The sequence below is a fragment of the Chanodichthys erythropterus genome, chromosome 11, assembly GCF_024489055.1.
Source record: "Chanodichthys erythropterus isolate Z2021 chromosome 11, ASM2448905v1, whole genome shotgun sequence".
In the NCBI taxonomy this organism is placed as follows: Eukaryota; Metazoa; Chordata; class Actinopteri; order Cypriniformes; family Xenocyprididae; genus Chanodichthys; species Chanodichthys erythropterus.
Window position 1 is genome coordinate 35953105 of NC_090231.1, and position 12405 is coordinate 35965509.

The 12405-nt window shown below is 39.2% G+C and overlaps 1 protein-coding gene across 1 annotated transcript in view; it reads right to left on the reverse strand.

Annotated features, from left to right (window-relative positions):
* Window positions 1-12405, reverse strand: part of tub (TUB bipartite transcription factor) — a 145233-nt gene that overhangs the window by 10552 nt on the left and 122276 nt on the right. Inside the window, exons 7-8 of the mRNA XM_067400882.1 lie at window positions 8962-9138; window positions 8249-8370 (exon numbers count right to left, since the gene is read on the reverse strand). Coding sequence (XP_067256983.1) covers window positions 8249-8370; window positions 8962-9138 — 299 coding nt within the window. The remainder of the gene's footprint in view (window positions 1-8248; window positions 8371-8961; window positions 9139-12405) is intronic.

The window sequence follows — 12405 nt, forward strand, 5'->3', positions numbered from 1 at the left end:
GTGTTTTTAGTTCCTGTTTCCCTTGTCTCCTTTGTTATCTTGGGCTGTGTTCCACTCCACTTTTAGACACACTCGTAAGCTTCCCTAAGCACTTCGCCCTGCCGCAATTTTAAAGTACATTCTACTTTGTGAAGGGGACGAGGGAAGTTTATATGGACAGACACTTGTCCCCTAGATTTTGACCAAGGGAGCGAGTCTACTCTGATGTACACTTCAAGCAGCTCTATATCTCACAATTCAACTTGATTGTGACGTCACAGCAGATCGTGCTCAACTGCAGTGTATTATTTTGAGAATTAATCGCATAATAGTGTATAATATATTATGTTGAGATTTAATTGCATAATACTTATAGCTACCTTATGTTCACAGTCAAAGTTTATACTATTGATTTTTTTTCTTTTTTTTTTTCATTTTCTCCAACAGAAACTGCCTTTAACTCCACTTTCAGGCATACACTCACAAATTTCCCTAAGCACTTCCCAGCACCATTTTGAAGTGCGTTCAACTTCGTCAAGTGGAAGAGGGAAGTTTATTTAGACAGACCCTCAGCCCCTCGATTTTGACAGAGGGAGCGAATCTACTCAACATATACACTTCAGGCAGATCCAAGTGAACGTGACAGAGGTAAGTTAGTGAGGGAAGGGCATAGAAATTTGGACTTAAACAGCCCTATTAGTTTCCATATGGCGCTTTTCCACTGCATGGTACGGTTCGGTATGGCTTGGTACAGCTCACATTTGGGGGGTACTTTTGGTACTTTTTTTAGTACCACCTCAGTTGAGGTTCCAAGTGAGCCATACTAATACTAAAATGCGATGTGTAAACACTGCAGATCACTGATTGGAGAGAATCGTCACTACCAACGTCATTGGATTTGCGTCATAAGACACCAAACCCGCTAGATTTAAATTGTCAGCAACAGCCACTGCAGTATCATTTGACTATTTTAAAAGACTTGCTTTAAATGACCGTCACACGCAACTTGAAAAAAAGAAATGGCTGTATCGTGGTCAGTAGATGAGGTGGCAGCGCAACTATAATGATCAGTTTATAATCCCACCCACTTTGAAGCAGTACTAAACTGCAGTGGAAAAGGAAACCAATCCAAAGTAAGTGCCAAGCCGAGTTGGACAATGCAGTGGAAAAGCACTCTTTTGAGTAGTACTTATTTAGAATAAGTACATACATTGTGAGTGCTAAAAGTATGTTATATATAGTATGAATGAAATCTGGACGTACAACATTTTGTCATTATCATGTGACCGACCAGCGTCAGTTTGGTCACTTCACTGCTATTCATAAATCCTCGTGGCTTCATGAGATAGTAAAGTGTCCAGCGCATGCACACTTCAGAATCTCACCAGAAGTAGTAGGTTTAAATCAGTATTCAGAACAAAACAAGTGTGAAAAACATAAGTAGCCTATAAAATAATCAAATTATACTGACATTTAACTAACATTTATTTTAAACAAATTTATTTAAAGTGAAACTGAAATTGGAGTTGGGCTCCTCTCTCATTTGGCAGGAATCAAACTGTTTCCATATTCATATTGTATTTTCATACTTTACTATTTATTATGTTTACTATTATTTTTATTAAGATATAACTGTTGTATGAGAACTGAAGAGAGCTAGATCATCACTTTTCCTTTTAGCAGCGAAAACCGTTTAAAATTTATACAGATAAGAGTAAGACATCATTCAAAACTGTAAACTCTATTTTTGTATACATTCAAAATAATAGAATAAAGAAAACAAACAGGATGTAAGTTCTGCTGTCTCTGTGAACTGCTTTATGGAGCATGTCACAAAAATGAACTGAAACTTGTATACTTGCCTCACAGACATTAGAACTAAGTCCCTTTAGGGGCCATTCACATATCACGTCTTTTTGCGTGCGCAAATTTGTTATTTCAAATGTAGCCGCGCGGCAGGCACACTTATAATGGAAGCGACGTGGTCGCAACGTGCATGTGGTGCATTTTCCAGGCGCATCGAGATGACAAATTCTCAGATGACCAACTGATCACCTATGGCCTTTCCGTAACAAAACTGAAAGCTCAGCCGAACAGCTGATCATAGCTGTACAGGGCGGGTTTTATTTCTCATCTCCATCAATATATCTAGCAAAGCTAATGCAAGGGCTATTAATCCTTTGCTGATACTTTCTCGTCATTGTGTAGCACGCAGTTCATGGCTGCATAGCAACGACAAACACCACAGGAGCGCAAGCGCTTGTGTAAAGGAGGAGAAAGCCATGATTTCAACATGTTTTTAGAGTCTACATTTTGCTTATTTGACATTAAAATGCATTATATAAGTCACAGAACGTTTCAGATGATTAAAAACGTGACTCAGGAAAAAAAAGGAAAATACAGTTTAGAAAATTATTTCATGGACTCCCTAGCTATTGGTTGAGGACCCTCAGGGGTCCACGGACCCCACTTTGAGAACTCCTGACATAGTCCATGTAGTCTCTATATATAATAATTATACACAAATTATAAAACAAATATTCTCCAAAATCACACTGCACAACAATACAGGTATTCTGTAGTGGCTTATCTACAAATACGTGAATACATAACTCCCCATGAAAAGTGAGATCAAGTACATTAGGGCCTGGTTTCACAGACAGGGCTTAGATTAAGCCAGAATTAAGCCTTAGTTCAATAAGGACATTTAAGTATAGCTTTTATAAATGTGGTACAGGATTCGCAGAGTTTTTTTTGAGTGTGTCCTGTATGACGTTAAAAGAGAGTGGAATTCCTTGTATAGGCACTTCTCCCTTCTCTCTGATAAGCGTGCACACACACACCACACAGAACAAGAGCAAGAGCACGCCCATCAACGCGTTTCGTTCGGGATACGGATGCTGAGAGATTTTTCAACAATGGCTGTGTTCCAATTCAGGGGCTGCACCCTGAAGGCTGCATACATCATTGGTCTCATTTAAGAAGAATAACCGTTAGATTGCAATGTAAGAAAGAAATTACAGTATTTTATATCTCAAAATGAATATCAGTCAATTTTATTATGGTTACTTTTCTTAAATATGACATCCTTGATGAACTATTCAGCCTTCAAATGCGATCTCCAGAGGATGCAGCCTCCGAAATGAGATGCAGCTCCTGTCACTGAAGGAGTGTGTTTTTGGTTGTGAGAGAAAGATTACCTTTTCAGCTTCCCAAAGAACCCAACGTTAAGGGTACAGTGGATGAAGTTTGTTTTTCTGGGGCAGCAACGGAGTTGTGCGCATATGTTTGTTTGTTCCCAGGAATTCGGTGATGAATACTTTGTAGACAAGTCCCAGTTTGGTGCTGGATTTGCAGAGTAAAACTGCATCAAATGTCTGTGTTTTGTTGGCAGTCGGCGTGCAAGTGAATATAATGTAAACAACACAAACGTTTTTGTTCCCTTTTTATTTATAATGATGTCACAGCTAGCATGCGATCTCTACGCTGAAGCTGCGCTCACTCGTGACACTTAAGCCCCGCCCACGGCATTGACAGCAGACACGCCTCCAGGATCTCGGCTTTTTTTGGAAAGACTTGATTTTCGGACATATGAAGGATGCATTGTTACTCTATATGTACTCAAGATTAACATGATATTGGCAGAAACTGTGTGTGATACCCCCCCTTTAAGGACTAAATCTAAGACTAGGCTTAAGCCTTGTCTGTGAAACCAGGGGAAAGTGTGTTTAAGTAATAAACGATATAAAACTATAGCAATAATAATTATACATTTCTATAAAACAACATACAGAAAGATCACCATTGAGACACTGGCAAGAACAGGGGCTTCAAACAGGCATGGTTTCCATCAAGTTATTTTAAGAAAGTAATCATTTCACTGTTGCCATAGGAAACAACAGGACTATGACCCTCCATTTCCAGCATTGTAGGCTTTGTGCCAAGGTAGACACAAGAGAATACATCCTAGCATGACAAAACACAGACTGCTTGTGTCAGCACTGTATATGTAACACAACTGAGGAGCTCACATTTGAAACTAACACACATAGACTGCGTAAAATAGCAGTCAACCTTCAATTTGAAAATCTCAGAAAAGACAGGAATGAACAAGCAGTGACCTTCACCAGCACAATGAAAAACTCAACAAAATGGCAAATCAACAAAAAAAAGTTACAGATACAGTTGACAATGCATCATATACTGGGGGTGTGGTGGTTTAATGAAGGGAAAAACAGAACATATATTAAAATCATTTTGGTGCTGAACTGTGACTAATCAAAGGGACTTTTGCTGGCCAAGGGCTTCTTTGTCAGGGTTCTGTCACTTTGTTCTGTTTATTCTTTGTTTGGTGACAAGCTCTGACACTCCTTCTGTCTTGTCATTGTGCGCGTGCTGTTCCGAATTCCCTGGGCTGTAAGCTCTTCTATCCATGTGAGTCTTGTGATTGAAGCATGGTATTCGGATCCCAGCACTTCGGTCTAGTTTGGTTTCGGTTCTGTGATGGGGTTTGGGCATGCATGCTCTGTGTGTTTGTCTTCTGTTGTGAGTGCACCAGATGAGCATTCACTCATTCTCTGTGTGCTCTGTGTCATTGTGTGAGTGTGCGGTTGCAAGTTCGCTCAGGCTGTACGCTCTTCTGTCCATGTGTGCATTTTGTTCTGTGTAGCACACGGTTTGTGTTTATTTCGGCCGCAATATTTCTTGTTGACTTGTGCTGTGTAGCATGTGGCTCATGTGTTTCATTGGCCGCATGCTTTCATGTTGTCATGTTTTGTGTGAACGTAGCTTGTGAGTGTTCTCATTAGCTGCGTGTTTGTGTCTTGTTTTGTTTGAGCACATGGCTTATAATCTTGTTTGCTGGCCATGTGCTCTTGTTTTTGTTTTGTTTAGTGTGAGCACATGGCTTGTTATTTCTGTTTCTTTGTGCCATGTGCTCGTATGTCTATTGTGTAACCCCGCCCCTTCTTGTTATCTGATTATTGGTTAATTTGTCCTCCCTCGTTACCTGCCTTGGTTGCCTCCTATTCAGGGTCTGTTTACACAACACCATTTTCAACTAAAAACGGAAAACTTTATATGCATTTTGGGCATTCATTTACATGACAGTGCCGTTTTGGTGTTCTGAAAATGCAAACTTTTGAAAACAGGTTTCAAAGTGCAAGTTTTTGCAAACGGTCTCCGTGTAAACAACAAAAACGTGAATCTGTGAAAACAATGACGTCATGCACATGCACATTACATGTTCAGTCTATAGTGTTTCATCGCCATCTAATGGCCTGCCAGCAGAATACAGCATTTTTAGTCATTTTCATGGATTCGTATGAATGGGGATCGTTTTGACAATGGTGTAGTCTGTACATGGAAAACTCAAAGGAAAAACGTCTCCATTTTAAGCATATCATTGTTGTGTAAATGTACCCTTATTCTCCTTGTGTTTGCAGTCCTGTGCCAGTTTGTTGTCAAATGTTCCAGTCCTTTGTTGCCTTGCCTGTTTCTGCCCTGCCTTGTTGTGTCCTACCCAGTCAAGCTGCTGGCCATTTTTTCACTCAAGGGGTAGTTTTTGTTTGCTTTGTTTTATTTTTTGTTTAATAAAGCCCTTCTCTCTGCATCACTGAGGCCACATCCACACAAAGCCAGAGCTTTCCCTATCCAATCTTTTTTTTTTCCTTGTCTCAAGAAATATCTGCGTATACACGAAACCTCTGAAACTGACTCAAAACGATGTAGTATACATGCCAGATCAGTATGTGGCGCTGTAATTCTGCCACAGAGATGTACTAAAAATGGAGAATAAGACTTGGAGCATGCGCATAAACCTTACACGCTGTATACAAACTTTAGTAAAGCTTAGAAATAAAGCTTTACTTCAGTAAAGCTAATAGGCTTAGTAGCTTCTGTGGCACGAACACAAGGATGTAGTCTGCTATTGTTGTTGTTGTTGCTGTTACGTGACGTAGCGGTGTCTAACTAGGGTCAAGACATGGGGTGATGATATAATTTCACAAAATATATGGATTGGCTGTAGACACAAGGCGATACATCTGCGATATGAACGCGATATTGCGTGGCTTATCAGTGATCTACGGCTCTGTCTATTAAATGCCGCTCCATTTGAAAGCAGGTGATGGCGATTTAGCGGCAATCAGGGAACCGGCTTTACTGACGAAATGCGCGTGACAATCGCATGCGATGTATCGCCCAGCCCTAGTCTCTACCGAGCGTTTATACTACTCCTGATTGTTTTGCACGTGCTTGTCTCCTTGCCTGTTTCTGACCTCGTCTTTCGGATTACCCTTTTGGCTTTGTTTACTGTCTGGACTGCCGCTACTGTTAACAACCTATTGCCTGTTCTTTGACCACGACCCCTGTCCTATTCCTCTCTCTGTTTGTGCTGTTGTGTTTAATAAACCTCCGCACATGGATTCGAACGTTCAACCGAGTCAGCCTCCGTTACAGAATACTTCGCCTAAACAGAATCCAGCGGAGCTGACGCAACTACAGGCTGCATTCGCTTACCAGAATGAAATGATCAAGGATTTCCAGGGCCTCTTCACTACGAGCTGTTAACAAACATCTCACACACTATATTCAATCCCTCTCACTGACCAGGCCTGATCCAGTAATATTCTGTTTACCTGATAAGTTTGATGGTTCAGCTGAAAAATGCAGAGGATTTTTGCGTTAATGTACGATCTACTTTCATAACCAGCCTGAAGCCTTTTTGAGATATTCGACTAAGTGCTCTTTCATGATGTCATTGTTAACGGGAAGAGCTCTCGAGTGGGCATCAGCTGTCTGGGATCAGGATGATTATTTCACTAAGCAAATACGTGAAGTTTTTGAATATCCCGTGGGAGGGAGAGATGTTTCGTCACAGCTGTTACAGTTACACCAGGGAAACCGCACAGCAGCTGATTATGCCGTGGAATTTCCAGAACTGTCTGGACTGCCGCTACTGTTAACGACCTATTGCCTGTTCTTTAACCACAATCCCTGTCCTATTCCTCTCTCTGTTTGTGCTGTTGTGTTTAATAAACCTCCGCACATGGATTCAAACATTCAACCGAGTCAGCCTCCGTTAAAAATCAAATACCAACAGATATATAAATCAAAACCTGACCGCTTCTGCTAGAAATCCAATAATGGGCCTTGGTTGGATCTTCCAACTGGACAGTGATCCAAAACAAACATCAAAACCAACACAAAAATGTGTCACTGAGCACAAAATGAAGCTTTTGTCATGGCCATCCCAGTCCCCTGACCTGAGCCCTATAGAAAATGAGTGGAGTTAACATGGAGCTGGGAATCTGAAGGATCTGGAGAGATTCTGCATGAAGGAATGGTCTCTGATCTCTTGTCAGGTGTTCTCCAAAATAATCAGGCATTATAGGTGAAGACTCAGAGCTGTTATCTTGGCAAAAGGAGGTTACAAAAAGTATTGAATAAAAGGGTGCCAATAATTGTGGCCAACATGTTTTGGAGAAAAACATTTATTTTATAATGTGATTTTCCCCCCACATTCAATTATTTTCCTTCAATAAAAGGTTAGATTTTTGCTAATTTTATGAATTAAAAGATCAAAAGGCTCAACAATGCAGATTTATTTTTACAGTAATCTTTGATCATATTTACCAAGAGTGCCATAATTCTGACCACAACTGTATGTTATAATGCTTACATTGCAAACCTATTCAAATAATATTATGTTTCTGTATTGGATTAATGTACAGAGTCATATACATGTATATAACATTTTAATTTTACCTAATTTGAATTGATTTAAACAGACTTCTAATGTTGGACATTGAAAGATATATTTGAATTCTACCTTCTTAGCTGTGGCTTTGGTTAAAGTTAACTTTGTATTTATATAATGCATATTTTATTATGATTGATCTATTTTTATTTAATGCATTTTTTGAAATATGCTGATTTGGTGGTCAAGAAACATGAATTTTGAAATCCTTTATAATATTGTAAAAGTCTTTACTGTTGTTACTTTTTATCAAATTAATTCATCCTTACTGAATACAAATATTACTTTCTTTTTTTTTAAATATTAAAAAATATTTTGAATGATAGTGTATATTAAATATTTCTCTTTATTCGCCTCAGAGCAATGAATTGGTAACTATGGTGACAACGTTTTGTTCCCTTTCATGCCTCCTTGCAGTCTGCATCTATAGTTCATTGTGTAAAAATGAAAAATCAACTTAATTTACTCAAGTAATTAATTAACACTTCTAAATAATCAGAGAAATGCTACCTTGCTGGACTTTTTGCTGGTGGCAGAGCCAGGTCTTGTGTTGCTGTTTAGCTGAGATGAGCTTGAGCTGACCAAATCATCTTCATCCTCCTCTTCATCGAAGTTCATGCTACTGGAGATTCCTTTAAACAAGAAAAAATATTGATGTGCTAATCAAATAGTGTCTCAATAGCAGAATATGAGGAAAGAACAGCAGCAGGCATAAAGCAAACATGGAGGCATTATGCAGTGCAAACGACACTGCAAATAACTGCAATCTGATGCCAAAAGAGCATATGGCATAAAATTCTGTAGACGCAACAAGCTGAGTACTTTTGGATTAAAAAAAAAAAAAAACTCTTTACTCTTATTCGAAATATTAGCAAAAAAAGAAATGCAAAGGACAAATAATTGTCCACAGTCCAGTTCAGCTCATACCAGCTCTAAAAAGTCATGCAGACAGTAAACACAAGATCTAATCCAAATCTTTCACAGAAGGAGGAGAGAGAGGCAGACACTGAATCTAAATGCTACAGCATGTAAGTAGATCTTAAAGTGTTAGTCGGCACATGATGATATTACAGGGAGATTATGTTTTTTTGCATGTTAGGAGATCAGTAATACAGAACAATATGCAAATCTGCATGGCTTAATCGTCATGATCATAGTGGCCTCTCCATCTGTCTCTCTCTCCACGCTTGTTTGCGTTACTCCGGGGACTATCACTGGTGTACCTTTCTTCAGCATGGTGACCCGTAGGTCCTGTTTGCCCTGTGACTGTGTGTTGCCCACTGCCTCACCCTGGCCCTCTGCCTCGCTCTCCTGGGCAGGTGAATGGCCCACTGTCAGGATCTGAATCTGGTTGCCCAGCTCCTGACCCTCATCCTGGAAGGCAGCGGGCCCATCAATTCCTGTGGTACCACCACAACACAGTAACACTATATCAACCGTCCTTTATCCAGTTTGGTGTCACAAAATAATGGTGTTCATGGAAATATGGAGACAAACATTCAAATCTTAATGAGTGAATGTATGCGAGCTGCACATTTAAAGTATGTGCAGTTACAAAAATCTGGCGCAAACAGTAAACGGATAATCTTCTGATGACGAAATTCGAGTCACGTGCACTGTACGCAGACCTTCGCGTACACATAAAAAGTATATTTTAGGCTTCATTTATTTGATCAAAAATACAGTAATATTTTGAAATATTATTACAATTTAACCCCCTGTTGTTGTTTGGTCATTTTAGAAAAAAAAAATAATAATAAAAAATTGTTACTTCAGTATGGTACAAAAACTTGGGGACATTTGCGGACATTTTCACAAAAACAAATCGTGGACTTGATTTGAAAAAAATAAATGCAGTGCATCCTATGAACTGGTGTGACAGTAACATAAAGCAAAGTTTTAAGAATTTGTGAAATAAATTAAATTATATGGGGTGAAACTCTAAAACATCAAGAGTGCAAAACAGACATATCCACTCACGTATATACACACTTATGCACACACAGACAGCCAGAAGGAGTTTGAGACCTTTTACCAGTAAGTTGAGCTAGAAGATTAAAATCAGATCAAAACCAGATGAATGGAGTTGTAATCAAGCAATCCTGTTCATTTTTGTTAATTTTTTTTAAATTTTGTTGTTCGAATTATTTGTCATGGTTAACAAAAAGCTTTCTCTGTCTTCTGGTTTTACTGTGATCATGATGCAAAAACTAACACTTTAAATCAACATTTAAACAAAAAAAAATTGTCAAATTTGGCAAAACAATTGTCTTTGATAAACTTATTTATATCCAAATGCAAAACCTAATAGAAGTTATAACTTCTAAAAACTCTTCTCAGTAACAAGGGAATACATTGCCCTGTATTTATTAATTTATAGGGCTATACAGTCTTCAAGTGACTACTACACTATGGTATTACAGATTATTTTCTCATTCCAATATATTTTTTCTCAACGGGGTGGCACTAATCTGCCTCCATTCAAAGGATTTTAAAGGGGGGTATAATGATATTTCATGCATTCTGACTTATTTACACTGTTAAAGAGTTGGATTATCATGCTAAACATGGCCAAAGTTTCAAAACACGAGCTGGACGTATGACGGAGTATTTCTGTGCCAAAAATACTCTTCCAAAGGGGGTTGGAGTATGGGCCTGAATGACGTAAACGGGGGCGGAATTCCTTGTACGGGCACTTCTCCCGGAAGGGTGCGCGCACACGTCGACCAGAGCAAGAGAGCAAGAGCACACCTTTACAGTCTATGGAGCACACCCATCAACACGTGTTCGGCTTTACGGAAGTCGTCGACAGCGCTGCACAGGTCACAGGACTTCACAAATCAACAGTGTCACCAAAGAAGTGTGTTTTTGGTTGTGAGGGAAAGATAACCTTATTTCCCAAAGAACCCAGTGTTAAGTGGAGCTGAGAGTTTTGTTTTCATGCAATACATTGATGCGCTCTCGACATTTGTTATTAAAATAACAATGGAAATTGATAGTTGCAATAGCGTTTTTATTGGTTAAAATGAATGGAGAATATCTCGTGTTTTTCCGTAGCTGTTTCCTAAGCCCTCAGGATCAGTGCTTTAGTGATGTCCGGTTCGCGAACGAATCGTTCTTTTTAAACGGTTCTTTTCAGTGAACCGTTTGAACCAGTTCACCAAATCGGTCTGAATCGTTCCAAACAGTTCGCATCTCCAGTAAGCAAACATGAATCCACAAATTACTAAAGTTACTCACTTTTTGACGTGCCTGACACTGCCTCTCGAAATAAATCAACATCCCGGAGTTATTCAGTTACTCCAACAGTACACTGACTTAACCTGCTGTGAAGAGAGAACTGATGATGATGAGCACGAGCTGCAGAGTAGCTGATATGAGTGCGCATGCGCGGCGCACACGAACGAACATACACGGCCTGTCACCGTTCTCGTTCTCGAGTCAAGAACCGGTTGCAACGGTTTTCGGATCATCAGTACACAACCGAGAACTGCTTCTTTCGGACGTGTCCGATTTGAGAACCGGTGAGCTGATGATACTGCGCATGCGTTTAACTTTTCAAGTGAACGAAAAGCACGTTAGTCAAGTTTTGTTGAACATCGGACAGTGTGATAATATAAAACATACTGAAAATATAACGTTTATTGTGCTTTTCCAAATACACCATAGCAGATTAATAGCATAAAATACTGTACACAATACTGTATAATAAACTACATGCCAACATGAACATAATGTTTTGTACACAGATCAAACTAATGTTCAGAAATAGTTCTTCAAATTAATTTTTCTATATTAATATTATTTAAAAAGCAATATAATAAAAGTTGTGCAGTTGTGCTTTCAAGTTATTTTTTTTTTTTAAAGATTGAAAACAATTAGATTGATCAAACTAAACATTTATTTGTTTCATAAATAATCCATGGACAGCTTATTTAATTTCTAAACAAGGTGATATAAAGATAAAAAATGACGTAATCAAACTACAGCGAGAGCAAACTGGCGACTCCTTTTGAATCGCTCTCGTGGTTCTCGAAACTCAATGTCGTTCTCGAGTAGAATCGGTTGCAGCGGTTTTCGGATCATCAGTACACAACCGAGAACCGCTTCTTTCGGACGTGTCCGATTTGAGAACCGGTAAGCTGATGATACTGCGCATGCGTGATTCAGCGTGTGATCTGAAGCTACAGAACAGTAACATCACAGCACCGGTTAACTAGGACAACTGATGCTATGAGAGGACTCGAATGAGAGGCCAATCTGGCGAAACGTAAGTTTATTTAATCATAATGTAAGAGGATCATGGGTTCTACGCTGATGAAGACTAATTTATTCACTTGTAAACTGTAAAACTTTGTTTGCACATCACTTCCTGTGTGTTTGGATGCTTTATATGCAAAACTAAGAAACGCTTCAGATTATAATGTTTTAGTTGACTGATGTTATGATTACTAACAATATATTTGAATCACTTGTTTTTTCAACCCGGCCCGCGATAGACGACGTCATCGTGGATGATGTCATTACGTCGGAGCGTAAAAGAACCGGTGAACCGTTTTTTTCAACCGGTTTATTGAATCGAACTGTCCGAAAGAACCGGTTCGCGGAAAAGAACCGAACTTCCCATCACTACAGTGCTTATGGTTTCATAAACAAGGCCCAGTTCT